The sequence below is a fragment of the Diaphorina citri genome, unplaced genomic scaffold (genome assembly GCF_000475195.1).
Source record: "Diaphorina citri unplaced genomic scaffold, Diaci psyllid genome assembly version 1.1 scaffold851, whole genome shotgun sequence".
NCBI classification, from domain to species: Eukaryota; Metazoa; Arthropoda; class Insecta; order Hemiptera; family Psyllidae; genus Diaphorina; species Diaphorina citri.
In genome coordinates this window covers 185,865-200,218 of record NW_007378283.1, presented here as the reverse complement: position 1 = coordinate 200,218, position 14,354 = coordinate 185,865, and the positions used below count along the sequence as shown (strand labels likewise).

Sequence of the window (14,354 nt, the reverse complement as noted above, 5' to 3'; positions counted from 1 at the left end):
ACACTGTATTGCTAAGTTAGAGACACAACTCTGATTTGTCACTCAGAGCACTCAATTTACAAACTTCTTTTTTTTTTTTGCAGTTCATGTTCTACTTTGTCATGGGATTAGAAAATGGACTCCTGATGTTTGTTTGGTGTGTTGGTGTGTCCAAAAACCCTCCATGGTACCACATAACTCTACCACTAAGTGTGTTTCTATTATTTTTCTCTGGGCTTGCGTTCATGTTATTGTATTACCGTTATTTCCATGTGAGAAGACTGAAATATGAAGCAGGGGGCAGATTAGCAAACAATGATAGTAATACATCAACTGCAAGATTGAATCCAAATGCCAGATCTAAATATTTGTTACCAAATGGTGTACATAAAGTAAGTTCAAAATCAAATCCCATTGACATTGTATTAAGTGATAATGAAGATGATGATAATGATGCCTAACTCCATACACAAAAGCCCACTCCGAGGCTTATGTGTAGGGGCAAACAGCCCTAAATGATGGGTTAAGCTTCCAAGAATGGTAGGTATTTCAGCCAGACAATTAAAAAAAAAAAAAAATCATTGAAGTGAGATTTTCATAAAAACATGAGACTTCGTTTTCCTAAAGAGACCAGTAAACAAAAGAATAAAGAACACGTTGTAGCTATATTTATACAGAACTAGCTGAATTCCGTCGCTTCGCTCCGGAATCCCGCTAGTTCATCCCGAGGCATGGCCAAACTTGTGGAAAAGGCATGGCCGAACTTGTATTTATCAAACTAAAAACATAAACGAAACTCAAATATTAGGCGAGCGAGGAAAAGTTTTCTCTCCCGCAGTCTCTGCACTCTGTGTATTTCTTATGGAGATTTTAGCGATCAAAAATTGATCATATCTCAAGATCGGTTTAGATTTTCGCAAAATCCTTTCTTATTGCACACCCAGACCATAAAAGGAATATTCCTACCAAATTTAAGCTTTCTAGGTGTTGTGGTTCTCGAGATAGAACGATCAGTGTGTGAACTATGAAATGTGAATGAGTGAATGGATCTCGTTCTTATAATAGTCCTATTTGGACAGGATACACAAAATATATTCTAGTCTACATTTTGGAGAGGGCCTTACTTGGTTTCACACCGATCCCCCGTGGTGATATGATTGCACAAGCACACATTATTGGAAGCACATGTCCCGCCATTCTGACATGGGGGAGTACAGGTGAGTGTTGGACACTGCACTGAACTGGCGTTCGCTGAACTGCAGGATTCATTATTGCAGCTCTCTGAAGTACAGTTCACTGGAACAGAGGAAAATATTTAATTCCCGCCACCCATCAGACCGTCCGACAGACCACGGTCTGTCAGACCGCCGCGCGCCGGAATGTGTGTGGCAGAAAAAGCTTCAGGCCCAGATCTCTCAGACGGTCTGACAGACCTAGGTCTCCAGATTTTTCGGCCACACACGTTCCGGCTGTCTGGGAGACGCTTTTGAGTAGATACACATTATGTCAAAGGTACACATAGGTACTCAATAATATAGGTCTGTACTGTAAGTAAGTTCGAAAATAGAAAATGGGCTCTAATGTCACTCGATCACTCCTTTTTCGCTGTCAGCCTAGTTAGCTAAATAGATAAGGTTCTCGGAATGACTGGCGTTCTACTACTTCGCTTTCGGGGCAATAAGAATAACAAGACAAGACTAGATCTGAGATTCTGGTGTTAAGTGTGATGAGTTTATGACTCACATGTTTCACAGTTTGGTCCTGAAGTTCCCACAGGACAAGAGCAATGATTAGGTGAACTGCAGATACCTCCATGCTGACATGGAGGTTCACAAACGGCTGAAACAAAATTAAGAAATATGTATGTAGGAATGAGGCCAGCGAACCAAAGTTTCTAACTTTTTGATTAAAAATAAGGTTCGCCACAACTTAGTTCTACTCTTTACAATATACAATATTGAACCCTAGACTTTCGGTGTGTAAGCCTAGTATGAGACCCACTCGACCACGGAGGTTAGGTACTTAATTAGGATGTATTATTGCATCTTTTTTACATTTTTTTTTTTTTTTTTTTTTATTTTTTGCCGTTCTGAGCACATGGTGACATTGTCCTCTTTTCCCGAGAAAACGGCTCGACCGGTTTTGATGAAATTTTCTGTGGTTATTAAGAAGAGTATTCGGGCTGACATAGGCTACTTAGAATTGTAACATTCCATCCTGATTCAAAATGGCGGCGGTTCAAAGTTATGCCTATTAAGCTGCACTGATATGTCTATGTGAGGGAGCGCGACCGTGTGTGTCTGCGTGTTTTTTTTTTTTTTTTTTTTTTTTTTTTTTTTTTAACCAAAGGTACTTTTATTTTATTCACATTACATAACAGTCATTATCATTACAAAGACAGGAAAAAGTAGCTGTGTAGCCCTTTCATATTAAATCTGGTGTTGGGCTACACTATGTGGATGTTGTATTATTAGATTAGTGAATGGATTTCTTATAATGAAGTAAAGTGAGGAGTGAAAAATAAAAAAAAAATAAATCGGAAATGAAATGAGATGGAAGAAAAGGTAAAAAGTTAAAATTGAGAGGAATGAAGATAAGAACAAGAGTGAGTGAGTAGAGGAGGAGAACTATCGATAGTTTTGACTATCGAACGCTATCGATAGTTGAGGCTTGACTATCGATAGTTTTTTTCTGCACATTTTTCGTTTGTTTTGGTCGTTTTAGAAGTGAAAAGTATAAAAAAATTGTAATAAAAAAAAAACATAGATGTATACAAATCTATGAAAAAAATATATTTTGTAAAAAAAATAATAATAATAAAAAATAAATAAAATGTTGAAATTAAACCCTGTGACCTAAATTAATACGTGTACAGTTAATATTAATAATTTTCTTTAAATTAGGTTAGGTTAGGTTAGGTCTTTTTGGGGGATAAGACCTTTAGAAACAAGGAAAATATGTAATAAAAAAAACTATCGATAGTTTTTTTGAAAACTATCGATAACTATCGATGGCGCCGACTATCGATAGTTCTCCTCTATGAGTGAGGATTGTCTTGGTGAGTTTTGTCAAGGAAGAAGAGAGTGTGCAGGGAAGGGAGGGAGGGAGTAAAAAGAGGGGAAATGGATGGCAAGAGAATGGTCTTTAGTCTTAGTCTTAGTTTTAAGAGAGTGAGATAATAGAGTAGTGGGAGGTAAGACGAAGAATAATATAGAGTAGGAGAGAAGAATAGTAGAATGAGAGGGAAGGTACCTTTACACTGGGGCAATTTAGGAAGCAACCGGCAACAGCAACCTGCAGCATGCGGCATTGCCGCGCCGCATGCGATCCCGATTTTGAAAATTTGGACTGATTGCAATACTTTCATTACTAGTATAGCTCCGCTATACTGTAGTAATAGAAAGTAAAAAATGATCGCCAATATAGGGGAAGCACCAAAATGGCAAATTCATATCGATTGGTGATTTGTGCTTCAAATAAGTCCCACTAGTGATTAACATTGAAATTCAGGCCCAAAAATAAAATTTTGAAACGTGCATTTTAACCCCCGGAGGCCATCAGGGCCAAAAGTCTAAATTTCATTTTTGGGTCTGAATTTCAATATGAACCATTAGTGGGACCTATTTGAAGCTCAAATCACCAATCAATATGAATTTACAATTTCTGGTGCTTCCCCTGTTGGTGGGAGAACATAGAAAAATGAAAATTTGAATAGGCCATATCTCCGGCCCTGGTTGTCGGATCAAGCTCAAACTTAAACCAAAGTACTACGTTCTTTAAGACCTATGATATGATGTATCACAAGTAGGGGGTTCTTATTTAAAATTTCAAAGTTGGTCCCTCTGGGGCCGCCACTGGGGGGCCCTCCAAAATTTTGGGTACCTCCCAAAATTCTTTATCATATTCAAGGGCTGCATGCAAAATTTCAGCTTCCCAGGATGAACAGTAAAAAAATAAAAAGGGTGGCCTGGGACTTTATGAACAGACTATATATAAATAAAAAAAAATCATTTTTTTTTTTTTTATTAAACGGGGAGTATGATAAAGAAGAAAATTTTTTAAGAGAGTGAGATAATAGAGTAGTGGGAGGTAAGACGAAGAATAATATAGAGTAGGAGAGAAGAATAGTAGAATGAGAGGGAAATAGGACTAAGAATAGTAGTGTGAGAGGGGTATTATTAGTAAAATAAAAACATAATTATTACCAATAATTATTATTAGTATTAAATGTATTAGTATTATTATCATGAGTTCAATTTTCACTTATATCTTAACTGCAGTCAAACCACGAATGATTGAGTTAAATGTATTAGTATTATTATCATGAGTTCAATTTTCACTTATATCTTAACTGCAGTCAAACCACGAATGATTGAGATTAATGTTGTCCAGACTCTACAGGTAAGTGCAAAATTAAATATGCATGCAACACTGCAGTGTTATTAAAAAGAGAAATCTCTGTCATGTTTTGTATTGGTCATTTTTATTATTGATTTTTCATCAGGGTGGCTCAAGTGAAAATGAAAGCACAAGTCAAGGCCATCGTGTTAATATCCAACAGAAACTTCAAGAAAAGAAACAAAAACAACTAGCCGAGTTGAAAGTTATCGAAGAGGAAATAAAACAGGGAAAACATCAGCGCCCTGGGGGTACCCCCACTCCTCTAGAACCTCCTCCACCTCCTCCACCTAGAGGTAAACAACCTCCACAGTCAAACACGTGTGAAATACTACTAGCACCCTATTATCTGGACAATGAGCAAGATGAACAACAGGACTATTACGACTGGACATCTGGTGGACATACTGCCCCTATTTATAGGTAAGTGACACTCAAACTGTGAGAAAAAGAAAAAAACAAAGTGAACAGAAAGAAAAAGCTCGGTAATAGGGGCAAAATATTTTCCCTGATACCTACTACAGAAAATAAGACCATGTAAAAATGAAAGTTATACATATCTTCTTCGCCTTTTCCCGTGTACAGACGGGGTCGGCGTTTTTCGTCAGCCCTCAATCAGCCCTAAGGTGATCGCTTTTGGGCTGACATGCGCCAGCAACAATCATGTTATAGTGCAACATATTCCTCAGAGTTCCCTAATACACGAACAAGTTATACCACAGGTAAATTGAATAATAGAGGTAAAGGCCCTTTCCCACTTCCCATTCAAAAAAAAAATCGTGTTGTGTGTAAGTGGGAACGCTCTCATTTAAATTACATTACCTACAGGATATTCGGAAAAAAATCGCATGAAATTCACGATAAGGGGGCCTTAGCACGACGGAATAACATATGTTACTACTTGGTCCCTTGCCCCGTAAGGCCTGCCATACACGTTATGGTAATTCGGTTTATCCTGCCAGAGTGAGACTGAAAAGTCCCTTTACTTCTGCAGTCTAAACAAAGTCTTATAAATTTCATAGGAAGAGTTTACAAATATATGCAAATATAATCTTCTTTAAGTTTAAAAAAAGAATAAAAAAGAAAGAAATATAACGCCATATTTTGCCGCCATTTCAGCCGACGCCGCCGCCGACGCCCCAGCAGCCTCTGCGGTCCGCCACCCCGCAACAGATCACGATTGCCGCCCCCATTAATTCCAACCCGGCGACCCTGGGGCTGAGGCGGGAGCAAATGATGCGGGCGCAGGAAATGTTCAAGAACGCCAACATTGTGAGCCGCACGGAAAAGGCGCTCATTTTGGGCTTCATGGCCGGCGTGCGAGGTAAGTCGGCCAAAGTTATGGAAAATCGTAAATATTAAATTAAAAATACTGGTGGTCCGCGGACCACTAGGTGGTCCGCGGGCAGGTTTCAGGTGGTCCGCGAAGCCGTCCAATAATCTACTTATATATATATATATTTTTTTTCCTACTCCTGTAAATTTTCGGTTTTCCGTTGAAGATGTGCCAGAAGACATCCAGAAGGAGCTGATTGAGCTTCAAAATGATACAAATTTAAAAGAATCTTACAGAGATACAGAGCTAGAACTTTTTGGGCCGCCAAAGCTGTAAACTACACGATAATAAGGAGAGCGGCTGTCTTGTTTTGTTGGTAAAATATTCAACTTTAGCATACGATTCATTTTTTTTTGGGGGGGGGGGTGGTCCGCGAAGTGATCCTGATTTTCGGAAGTGGTCCGCCAGCCAAGGCTTATTGGGAACCCCTGATCTAATCTAAAGCTGTGTCCACACATAGTCGACGCCGTCGATCGATAGCTACTGAAACCGTACACTGCCTCTACATAACTAGGATATGATTATGATTATTCTTAAAGAAATAATTTGACTAAAGATATAAGTGAAGGCTCATGTTTGAGATTTACAAGATTGAATATGAGGCTTTAGATACAGTTTTGTATCATGTTTTATTAAATTTTTCTATCACACTTTTTCTATATTTGATTTCAGGTTGTCAGAGAAGGATGGTGAAGTGGATCATGATCAAATGTACAAGTCATATCGTATGGCCTCTGATTTGGATTCTCAAGTGTCTTTACCCCGCTCTTACACTTTACCTAGACATTTCAAATATTATAGAAAACCCAAACAACGGAAGCCCATTCGAACTGAACACTTCATTGCATCAACAAACTCTAGTGATGGTAAAATTCTGTTGTCTTTATTCTTCTCCCTCCTCCTTTTATTATTTATGGCATTTATTTTCACATCCATACAATCGTAAGAACTGTACAAACGACTCATTTATTGGGAACAAACACCCTCATTCGAAAAAAAAGTTTCGAAAAAATCGCTATGTTTCCAACCCTACAGTGTCTCCGGAGCTACCCAGTAACTTGCAAATTAAATAATAGATCGACATAATATTGATGTCAGCAGTTCTGGGAGCTCTTGGATGTGACAGACCCATGATCCATGATTCGTGGCAGTCGAAGTGTGTGAGTTGTTGTGTTCATGTGTGTGAAAATCCTCTGGTGAGTCCTCCCTTATTATTACTTACTCCTATCAATATTATACTCTAAGGAAGCAACAACGAGCACACATTTCGACTGTTCATAATCTTTTACAAAACACTTAACACTTTCGTAAGAGTCAAAATACTTGCCGACTACTGCCTCAGCCATCGTAACACAATATGGTCTATCAAGAAAATTCAATCATGAGTGTGGATAGTGAGCAATATGAATTTCTGCCTCTATGTGATGTACTCTTCAACATAATCTCACTGGACCACACACTTCATTCCAGACATGACAGTTCGGAACTGACACGTCAAAACTGACAGGCGACCTGATAGTGTATGGCCGGCCTTATGATTGTACGGTATTCTCATGTCACCACTCTGGCAACACTGCTCACGTTTTTTCTACAAAATTACATATAAATGAAATCTGAGCGCACGGCAGTGCGCCAGGCCAAGTTCCAGTAAGCACGCCTGTGTATCTTTACACGAACCGATTCGGCAGGTTTTTCCCACCTTCATAGATCAGCTTCCTCTAAAGATAAACTTTCAGGTTTGATTTTTTCTTCAGGTTTGATTTTTTTTTTTTTTTATTTGAGTAGAAACTCAGAATAATAATAATAAACATTATTCATTATTCTGTTTATTATTATTCTGAGAGTAGAAAACATATAGCCAAGTTGAAATTGAGAGAAGGTTGAAGGAATTAAGATTCAGCATTTTCAGCAGGCACGAAAAACTGGGAATGCAGACTTGGCCTTAATTTTCTGATACCTATCACCACTTTTATAAGGCTGACATTTTTGGATAGGAACTTGGCCTTTTTTTCACATTTGTGTTTTTGTGGGGGATATTTTTTTCAAAGCTTATTGTAGGTAGGTACCTACCTATTTAGTATTTAGTTTTTATATTTTATTTTTTAATTTTAACACTGAAATGAAGATTATCGTATAAAACTTGTGAGTAGTTAGTTAGTATAGTATAGTTGTACTGTTGTAGCTGTGTAGTACTTAATTTGTCTCAATTACTCTTTTTAGGTTTATATAATTTGTCTGTTAAGTTTTTTTGAGTTTATATTTCACTTGTCAAACTCATTAGTTTTCAAGATTTCAGTGTATTAAACATGAGTGTCAATATATAAATATAATAGTAGGTACCTATCTAAAGCAGTGAAGAAAAGTTAATAATAATAATAATAATAATAAAATAGGTACCTACGTATACGTACCTACCTAATAATTTATTTTAACATCCAAATAAAATAACGAACTAATGTGCTAAGTACTTAGAACATGATATTGGTGTTCTTGTGAAGAACATGATGCCTCCAAGTTCATACAAGCCGAACCTATATCAAATATCAAGAAAATTCAATCATGAGTGTGGATAGTGAGCAATATGAATTTCTGCCTCTATGTGATGTACTCTTCAACATAATCTCACTGGCAGCGTATTTCTGTGATATTGTATTTGACATAGTGCTAGCATATGCTTTGTATAGCAAGAGACAGGTTGCATGGTTTACAGTCTCTATATTCTTTGTACTCCTCTCACTCATCGTGGAACAAATTGTTTCTATAAGGTGGTATCTCCATGTTGTTGAAGTTCAACAGGAAAACAAACAGAAAATTGTTACTGTGGAAAGTTCAAAGTGCAAAAATTCTGTGAAGAAAGTGACTACAAGCTGTGTTATTGTGTTGCATGTCATTCTATTTGGAATATTATGGAGATACTTCAAGCTGTTTATCCCTGTTGATCTTTGTTATGTGAAATATGAGGTTCGAGATCTCTGTGTGTTAAGGTTACTGCATGCATTCTGTGAGTCAGCACCAATGCTCTTGTTACAGTCTTACTTGCTATGGCAAGAAGGCTCCAGTAAAGAATACACAGTTTCAACTATCATCTCTCTATTTAATGTTTGCTGGGCACTTGCATCATTTAGCAAAAATGTTCGAATGCAAAATGTTCATAGACTTGTCCTCACATGGCTAGGAGTCATCTTTCAAGTAAGTCTAATACTGCCAGCACACTACTTACTTATCAGTATTTTGAAAAAACAGTTGTTCCTTTAGTCGACTACCAATTGGGTCCCAGGCCTATCACCAGTTGGGTCCCATATACCTACCTGTAATGATTCTAATGAAATAAATAAGAGTTTTAATTTTCAACAATATTAGAACATTTTTTTCTGTTGTTCACAAGTAGAAGAAATCTTTCTGCTTTATTTGTAGGTTTATTATTATTATTATATTTTGTAAAAACTTATAAACTGTTTCAGTTCCTATGGCGCTTGGGCACTGTTGGAGCCAGAATCCTATCTCTTGCTGCCTATGCAACTGTCTACAATGAATGGGTATTTCTAGTATTGGGGAGTCATTGGCTGTGTATGCTATTGTGGTTAAGTTCACCCAGAAATGTATTTCATGGTGAACATTTATCAATGTGTAGGAAAGGAGCTTACTATTCCCTCATTGCATTTATTTACACTTTTGCATACATCAATTTGATTGAATTTAGTCACAGACAAAAGATGGTAAGTTTTACAAAATTTCTGCTGATCCTCAGGGTGTGTTTATGTACTGGGTTGAGATGAGCTCGGACAAGGATATTGTTTGAGATAGGATATTCTTTCTACAGTTATGCATTGGAGTGGTAACTTAGGCAAGGATAGCATGGGAGTGTTGGGCATTTTTCCTAACCCTCTGTCCCAGTGGCAATTTTTAAAATTTATTTTATATTTATTTTTGTGTGCTTTGTAATTTGCTTGTTTGTAATATCTATTATAAATGAAAAGTATAATATAAACGTGCAAACTAGAGATGAAAAGTAAAAAATTAATTCAGATTGTACAAGTTGCAGAAAAAAAAATCAAAATTTCAAATTTCCCACTAACTTTACATGCTCATGATGGCTGTGTTAAGTTACCACATCATTTTCCACACGCCAAGAAAGGACGAGAATGGCCTATCTCAGCCCAGTACCTACATAAACACACCCTCACTTGCATCAATACTTGGTTCAGAAAATTTCTCTGGTTGTCCAAAGGGCAATTGCATGAGCATCATGAGTACATTGCCTTGAAATAATCTAAGGCTCTTTAGGCTCTGGCCTCCCTTTGTGGCTGCAACTTGGTGCTGTGCTTGATCCAACAACCAGGGCTGGAGCTATGGCCTATTCAATTTTTGATTTTTCCATGTTCATCCACCAATAGGGAAAGCACCAAAACTGGTAAATTCATTTTGATCGGAGATTTGTACTTCAAATAGGTCCCACTAATGACTCATGTTCAAATCCAGATCCAAAATGAAATTTAGAAATATCCATTTTCACCGCTGTGCAGGAAAGAGCCAATATTTTTAATTTAATTTTTGGGTCTGTATTTCAACATGAATCATTAGTGGGACCTAATTGAAGCACAAATTACCCATCAAAATGAATTTTGGTGCTTCCCCTATCAGTGAATGAATAAGTATGGAAAAATTAAATAGCCTATAACCTATAACTCCGGCCCTGGTTGTTGGATGGAGGTCAAACTTGCACCAATGTACTACGTTTTTTAAGGTCAAACTTGCACCAATGTACTTCCTTCGCACTCAACCTTTGCTATTTCTTTAGCAAAGGAAATTCAGTGTTTAACGTCCCCCAGCCAGACAAGTTATACATAGTCTAGTTATACATACATAGTTATACAAGTTATACATATAATCTAATCCAGTGGTTCCCAACTGGTGGTCCGCGGGCAGGTTTCAGGTGGTCCGGTCCGCAAAGCCGTCCAATAATATATAGGTATATATTTTTTTTCCTACTCCTGTAAATTTTCGGTTTTCCGTTGAAGATGTGCCAGAAGACATCCAGGAGGAGCTGGTTGAGCTTCAAAATGATACAAATTTAAAAGAATCTTACAGAGATACAGAGCTGGAACTTTTTGGGCCGCCAAAGCTGTAAAATACACGATAATAAGGAGAGCGGCGCTTAGACACCTGATGCTGTTCAGTACCACTTATCTGAGGTTATTGATTATTAAAACATTAAAACAAAACACAGAAACAAACTGATCGCTAGCGATGACATGCGCCTCGCGTTAGCCAACACAATTAAACCACGCATATCACAATTGATAAAGGACACCCAAAATGAAATTTAGAAATATCCATTTTCACCGCTGTGCAGGAAAGGGCCAATATTTTTAATTTAATTTTTGGGTCTGTATTTCAACATGAATCATTAGTGGGACCTAATTGAAGCACAAATTACCCATCAAAATTCCAAAATGAAATTTAGAAATATCCATTTTCACCGCTGTGCAGGAAAGAGCCAATATTTTTAATTTAATTTTTGGGTCTGTATTTCAACATGAATCATTAGTGGGACCTAATTGAAGCACAAATTACCCATCAAAATGGGAAATTTAATGAAGAACGTGAATAAATAGCTAATATCTTACCTTAATTCGATAAAAAAACATTTTTGATGAAAAGAAAATAAGTGTATCAAACACTACAGAGGTTGTATATATTTTTTTAAAGGAATTTTAATAGTGTTAAGCATAATATGCTTGTCATAATTGTTGTCCCTGCTTAATATACTAGCTACGCTAAATTTTGTGACTTTGTATAGTGTTAAGCATAATATGCTCGTCATAAAATCGTCGTCCCTGCTTAATATACTAGGTACGCTAAATTTTGTGACTTTGTAGTAGGCAGTGTCCTTTTCTAATTAGCTAATTACCAATGTACCTATTTGTTTTTCTTTGTCAGAACTTATCACACTATAATACATATTTCAACGGGAATGGAAGCAAATCAAATGAAATTGGAAGATGTTTGAGAAGTACAGAATTGTTAACTAAAACTCGCTATCCTGGTAGTGCTTCCCACGGAGGAATTCCTGGTGTGTTTAACTGTAGATTTACAAATCCTTACATGGCTGCCATACGAAAGAAAAAGAAACCAACTAGCTTCATACCGCCACCTTGTGTTACAAGTACAAATCAAACCATTCAGCGGGGCCATGATGAACATATCAACATGATTCCATTCTGGTGTAGACCATTACCACAACAGGTAATTATGTGTTATAGCTTACGGTGGGTGGCTGTGGTGGGTATGTAACCAAATGAGGATGTAGGTTTGTAGGTAGATCAAATAAGGCAGTTGGTCACAAATGGGTGGAGATCACATGTTGAAGATTACGTGGGTCTAACGCTTATGCCGTTCTGAGCACATGGTGACATTGTCCTCTTTTCCCGAGAAAACGGCTCGACCGGTTTTGATGAAATTTTCTGTGGTTATTAAGAAGAGTATTCGGGCTGACATAGGCTACTTAGAATTGTAACATTCCATCCTGATTCAAAATGGCGGCGGTTCAAAGTTATGCCTATTAAGCTGCACTGATATGTCTATGTGAGGGAGCGCGACCGTGTGTGTCTGCGTGTTTTTTTTTTTTTTTTTTTTTTTATAACTTTTGTTCATCATCCAAATAAACATACATAATATTATTACCACTCTTCAATTCGCCACTTCTCCATTTCGTCCAGGTCGAGGGTTCGAATCCCTTCTAGGAGCCGTATTTTATATTTATAGAAACGTATCCGTAGAAAGGTTTCAACAGTTGGACTGTGAGGAGACCTACGAGTAATTTCAATTTACTTCTTAAAGAATTTTATCCAAACATTATTCCTAAAAGTGTGTCCCAATAAGAACGCAAGATTTGAAAGGGTCATTATTTTGTTATGATTTGTTTTATCTTGCCCAATCTTTTACATATTGGTTGTTAAACCAATGAAATTTAGTCATCATGGACCACTACACTGTTCAACAACGTGTTAGCATCATAAAATCGACAAATTGTCACTTTTGCGCGAAAATTTTCCTGGTCGTGATCGTGTCATTTCCCGTTTTAGTGACGAGAACTTTCCCCCATGATCATTTGATTTGACCCCCCTATACTACTTTCTTAACTTTTGATTTATTTTCATTAAGACGGAAGGGGGGGAAGTACCCCCGCCCCCTGATTTTCTGGAAAATTCGTAGAAATTTTCTGGAATAGTCATCATGGAACCCTGTATCAATAGAACTGTTGGAATCCATTGTGCACTAACATGTTTGTGTTTTATTTGTTCCTCAGGTGATGTGGATTCTGCTGATGAGAATGAATCAGATCAATCCTCTCACACGGCATCTCAGCTAGGAGCAAATATAAGACTTACTCAACCTGTGTTCCGAACCAAACATGAAACTAAACTTTAGGAAAGAGCTTGCCTCTGTAGCGATAGTATAGTGGTTAAGGTGTTCATATCCCAGCTGAAAGCACAGTATGTTTCATGCGAGTAGCCCAGTTCCAAAAGTGGACAAAGGCTTTATAAACTTTTTTAGGGAAATCACGAAAAACTCATATCTTTTGAAAGAAGCAGCCAATTTTAATGGTTTTGGTCTTGAAAAAAAAAGCTAAAATCTAAGGGAATCTGTTGGTATTTATGGCATTTCTGGCAAAGTTGACATTAATTAGTTATTTAAAATCAAAATTCCGAGATGTCCAGTTTTGGCACCGAAATTGGCAAAAACACGTGGATTTTCCCCTTTATGTCCCCTTTTGGAACCGTAAGGTACTGATTTGTTAAGTTTTGGACCCGAAAATGCTATTCAAGAGCAGGCTTTTCCTATATAAAAAAAACGTCTCCTCTTGAAACCGTACATACAGTGCATTCATAAAGTCCCCCCCCCCCCCTTAATTCTTGAACCGATGCATTTAGAAATCTGAAATTTTGTAGACAAGCCTATATTTACCTCTAGTTTCTTATAGGCTATGTAAAAATTCAGCGACTTTTTCAGGGTCGGCCCCAGGGGAGGGGGTAACTTTAAAATCTTAAATGAGAACTCTCTGTTTGTGATACATCAAATCAAAGGTCTTAAAAAAACGTAGTACTTTGATACAAATTTGAGATTGATCCGACAACCAGGGCCGGAGTACTTTGATACAAATTTGAGATTGATCCGACAACCAGGGCCGGAGTTATGGCCTACTCAAATTTTCATATTCCAATGTTCTCCCGCCAATAGGGGAAGCACCAAAAATGGGAAATTCATATCGATTGGTGATTTGTGCTTCAAATAGGTCCCACTAATGGTTCATATTGAAATGCGGACCCAAAAATGAAATTTAGACTTCCGGCCCTAATGGCCTCCGGGGGTGAAAATGGATGTTTCGAAATTTAATTTTTGGACTGAATTTCAATGTGAATGATTAGTGGGACCTATTTGAAGCACACATCACCAATCGATATGAATTTCCCATTTTTGGTGCTTCCCCTATTGGCGGGAGAACATGGAAAAATGAAAATTTGAATAGGCCATAACACCGGCCCTGGTTGTCGGATTGATCTCAAACTTATACAAAAGTACTACGTTTTTTAAGAACTTTGATATGATGTATCACAAAGGGGGGGTTCTCATTTAAGAT

General features: G+C 37.4%; 2 protein-coding genes across 4 annotated transcripts; both read left to right on the top strand.

Moving 5' to 3' along the window:
- The first annotated feature begins 4,387 nt into the window (after window positions 1-4,387).
- LOC103512559 lies at window positions 4,388-13,657 on the top strand. Its single transcript, XM_026825994.1, has 3 exons — window positions 4,388-4,800; window positions 6,386-6,579; window positions 13,023-13,657. Exons 1-3 carry the CDS (start codon window positions 4,403-4,405, stop codon window positions 13,142-13,144), a joined length of 714 nt encoding a protein of 237 aa, XP_026681795.1. The 5' UTR covers window positions 4,388-4,402; the 3' UTR covers window positions 13,145-13,657.
- Window positions 7,803-10,408, top strand: LOC108252789 (XK-related protein 6-like). Of its 3 annotated transcripts, none has more exons than XM_017445453.2 (3): window positions 7,803-7,855; window positions 8,107-8,902; window positions 9,175-10,408. In XM_017445453.2, exons 2-3 carry the CDS (start codon window positions 8,273-8,275, stop codon window positions 9,487-9,489), a joined length of 945 nt encoding a protein of 314 aa, XP_017300942.1. In that variant the 5' UTR covers window positions 7,803-7,855; window positions 8,107-8,272; the 3' UTR covers window positions 9,490-10,408. The 3 variants fall into 3 exon arrangements, with proteins under 3 accessions (XP_017300942.1, XP_017300943.1, XP_026681794.1); XM_017445454.2 differs by having other exon boundaries at window positions 7,809-7,855; window positions 8,179-8,902; XM_026825993.1 differs by lacking the exon at window positions 7,803-7,855 and adding an exon at window positions 8,007-8,042 and having other exon boundaries at window positions 8,179-8,902.
- Window positions 13,658-14,354: the final 697 nt, after the last annotated feature.

Excerpts from the sequence above, each read along its gene's own strand:
- LOC108252789 (XM_017445453.2), top strand. The coding sequence starts at position 8,273 with ATGAGTGTGGATAGTGAGCAATATGAATTTCTGCCTCTATGTGATGTA. Across the intron at positions 8,903-9,174 it reads GGCTAGGAGTCATCTTTCAA|TTCCTATGGCGCTTGGGCAC; the intron begins GTAAGTCTAATA and ends AAACTGTTTCAG.
- LOC103512559 (XM_026825994.1), top strand. The coding sequence starts at position 4,403 with ATGCAACACTGCAGTGTTATTAAAAAGAGAAATCTCTGTCATGTTTTG. Across the intron at positions 4,801-6,385 it reads CATACTGCCCCTATTTATAG|GTTGTCAGAGAAGGATGGTG; the intron begins GTAAGTGACACT and ends ATTTGATTTCAG. Across the intron at positions 6,580-13,022 it reads ATCAACAAACTCTAGTGATG|GTGATGTGGATTCTGCTGAT; the intron begins GTAAAATTCTGT and ends TTTGTTCCTCAG.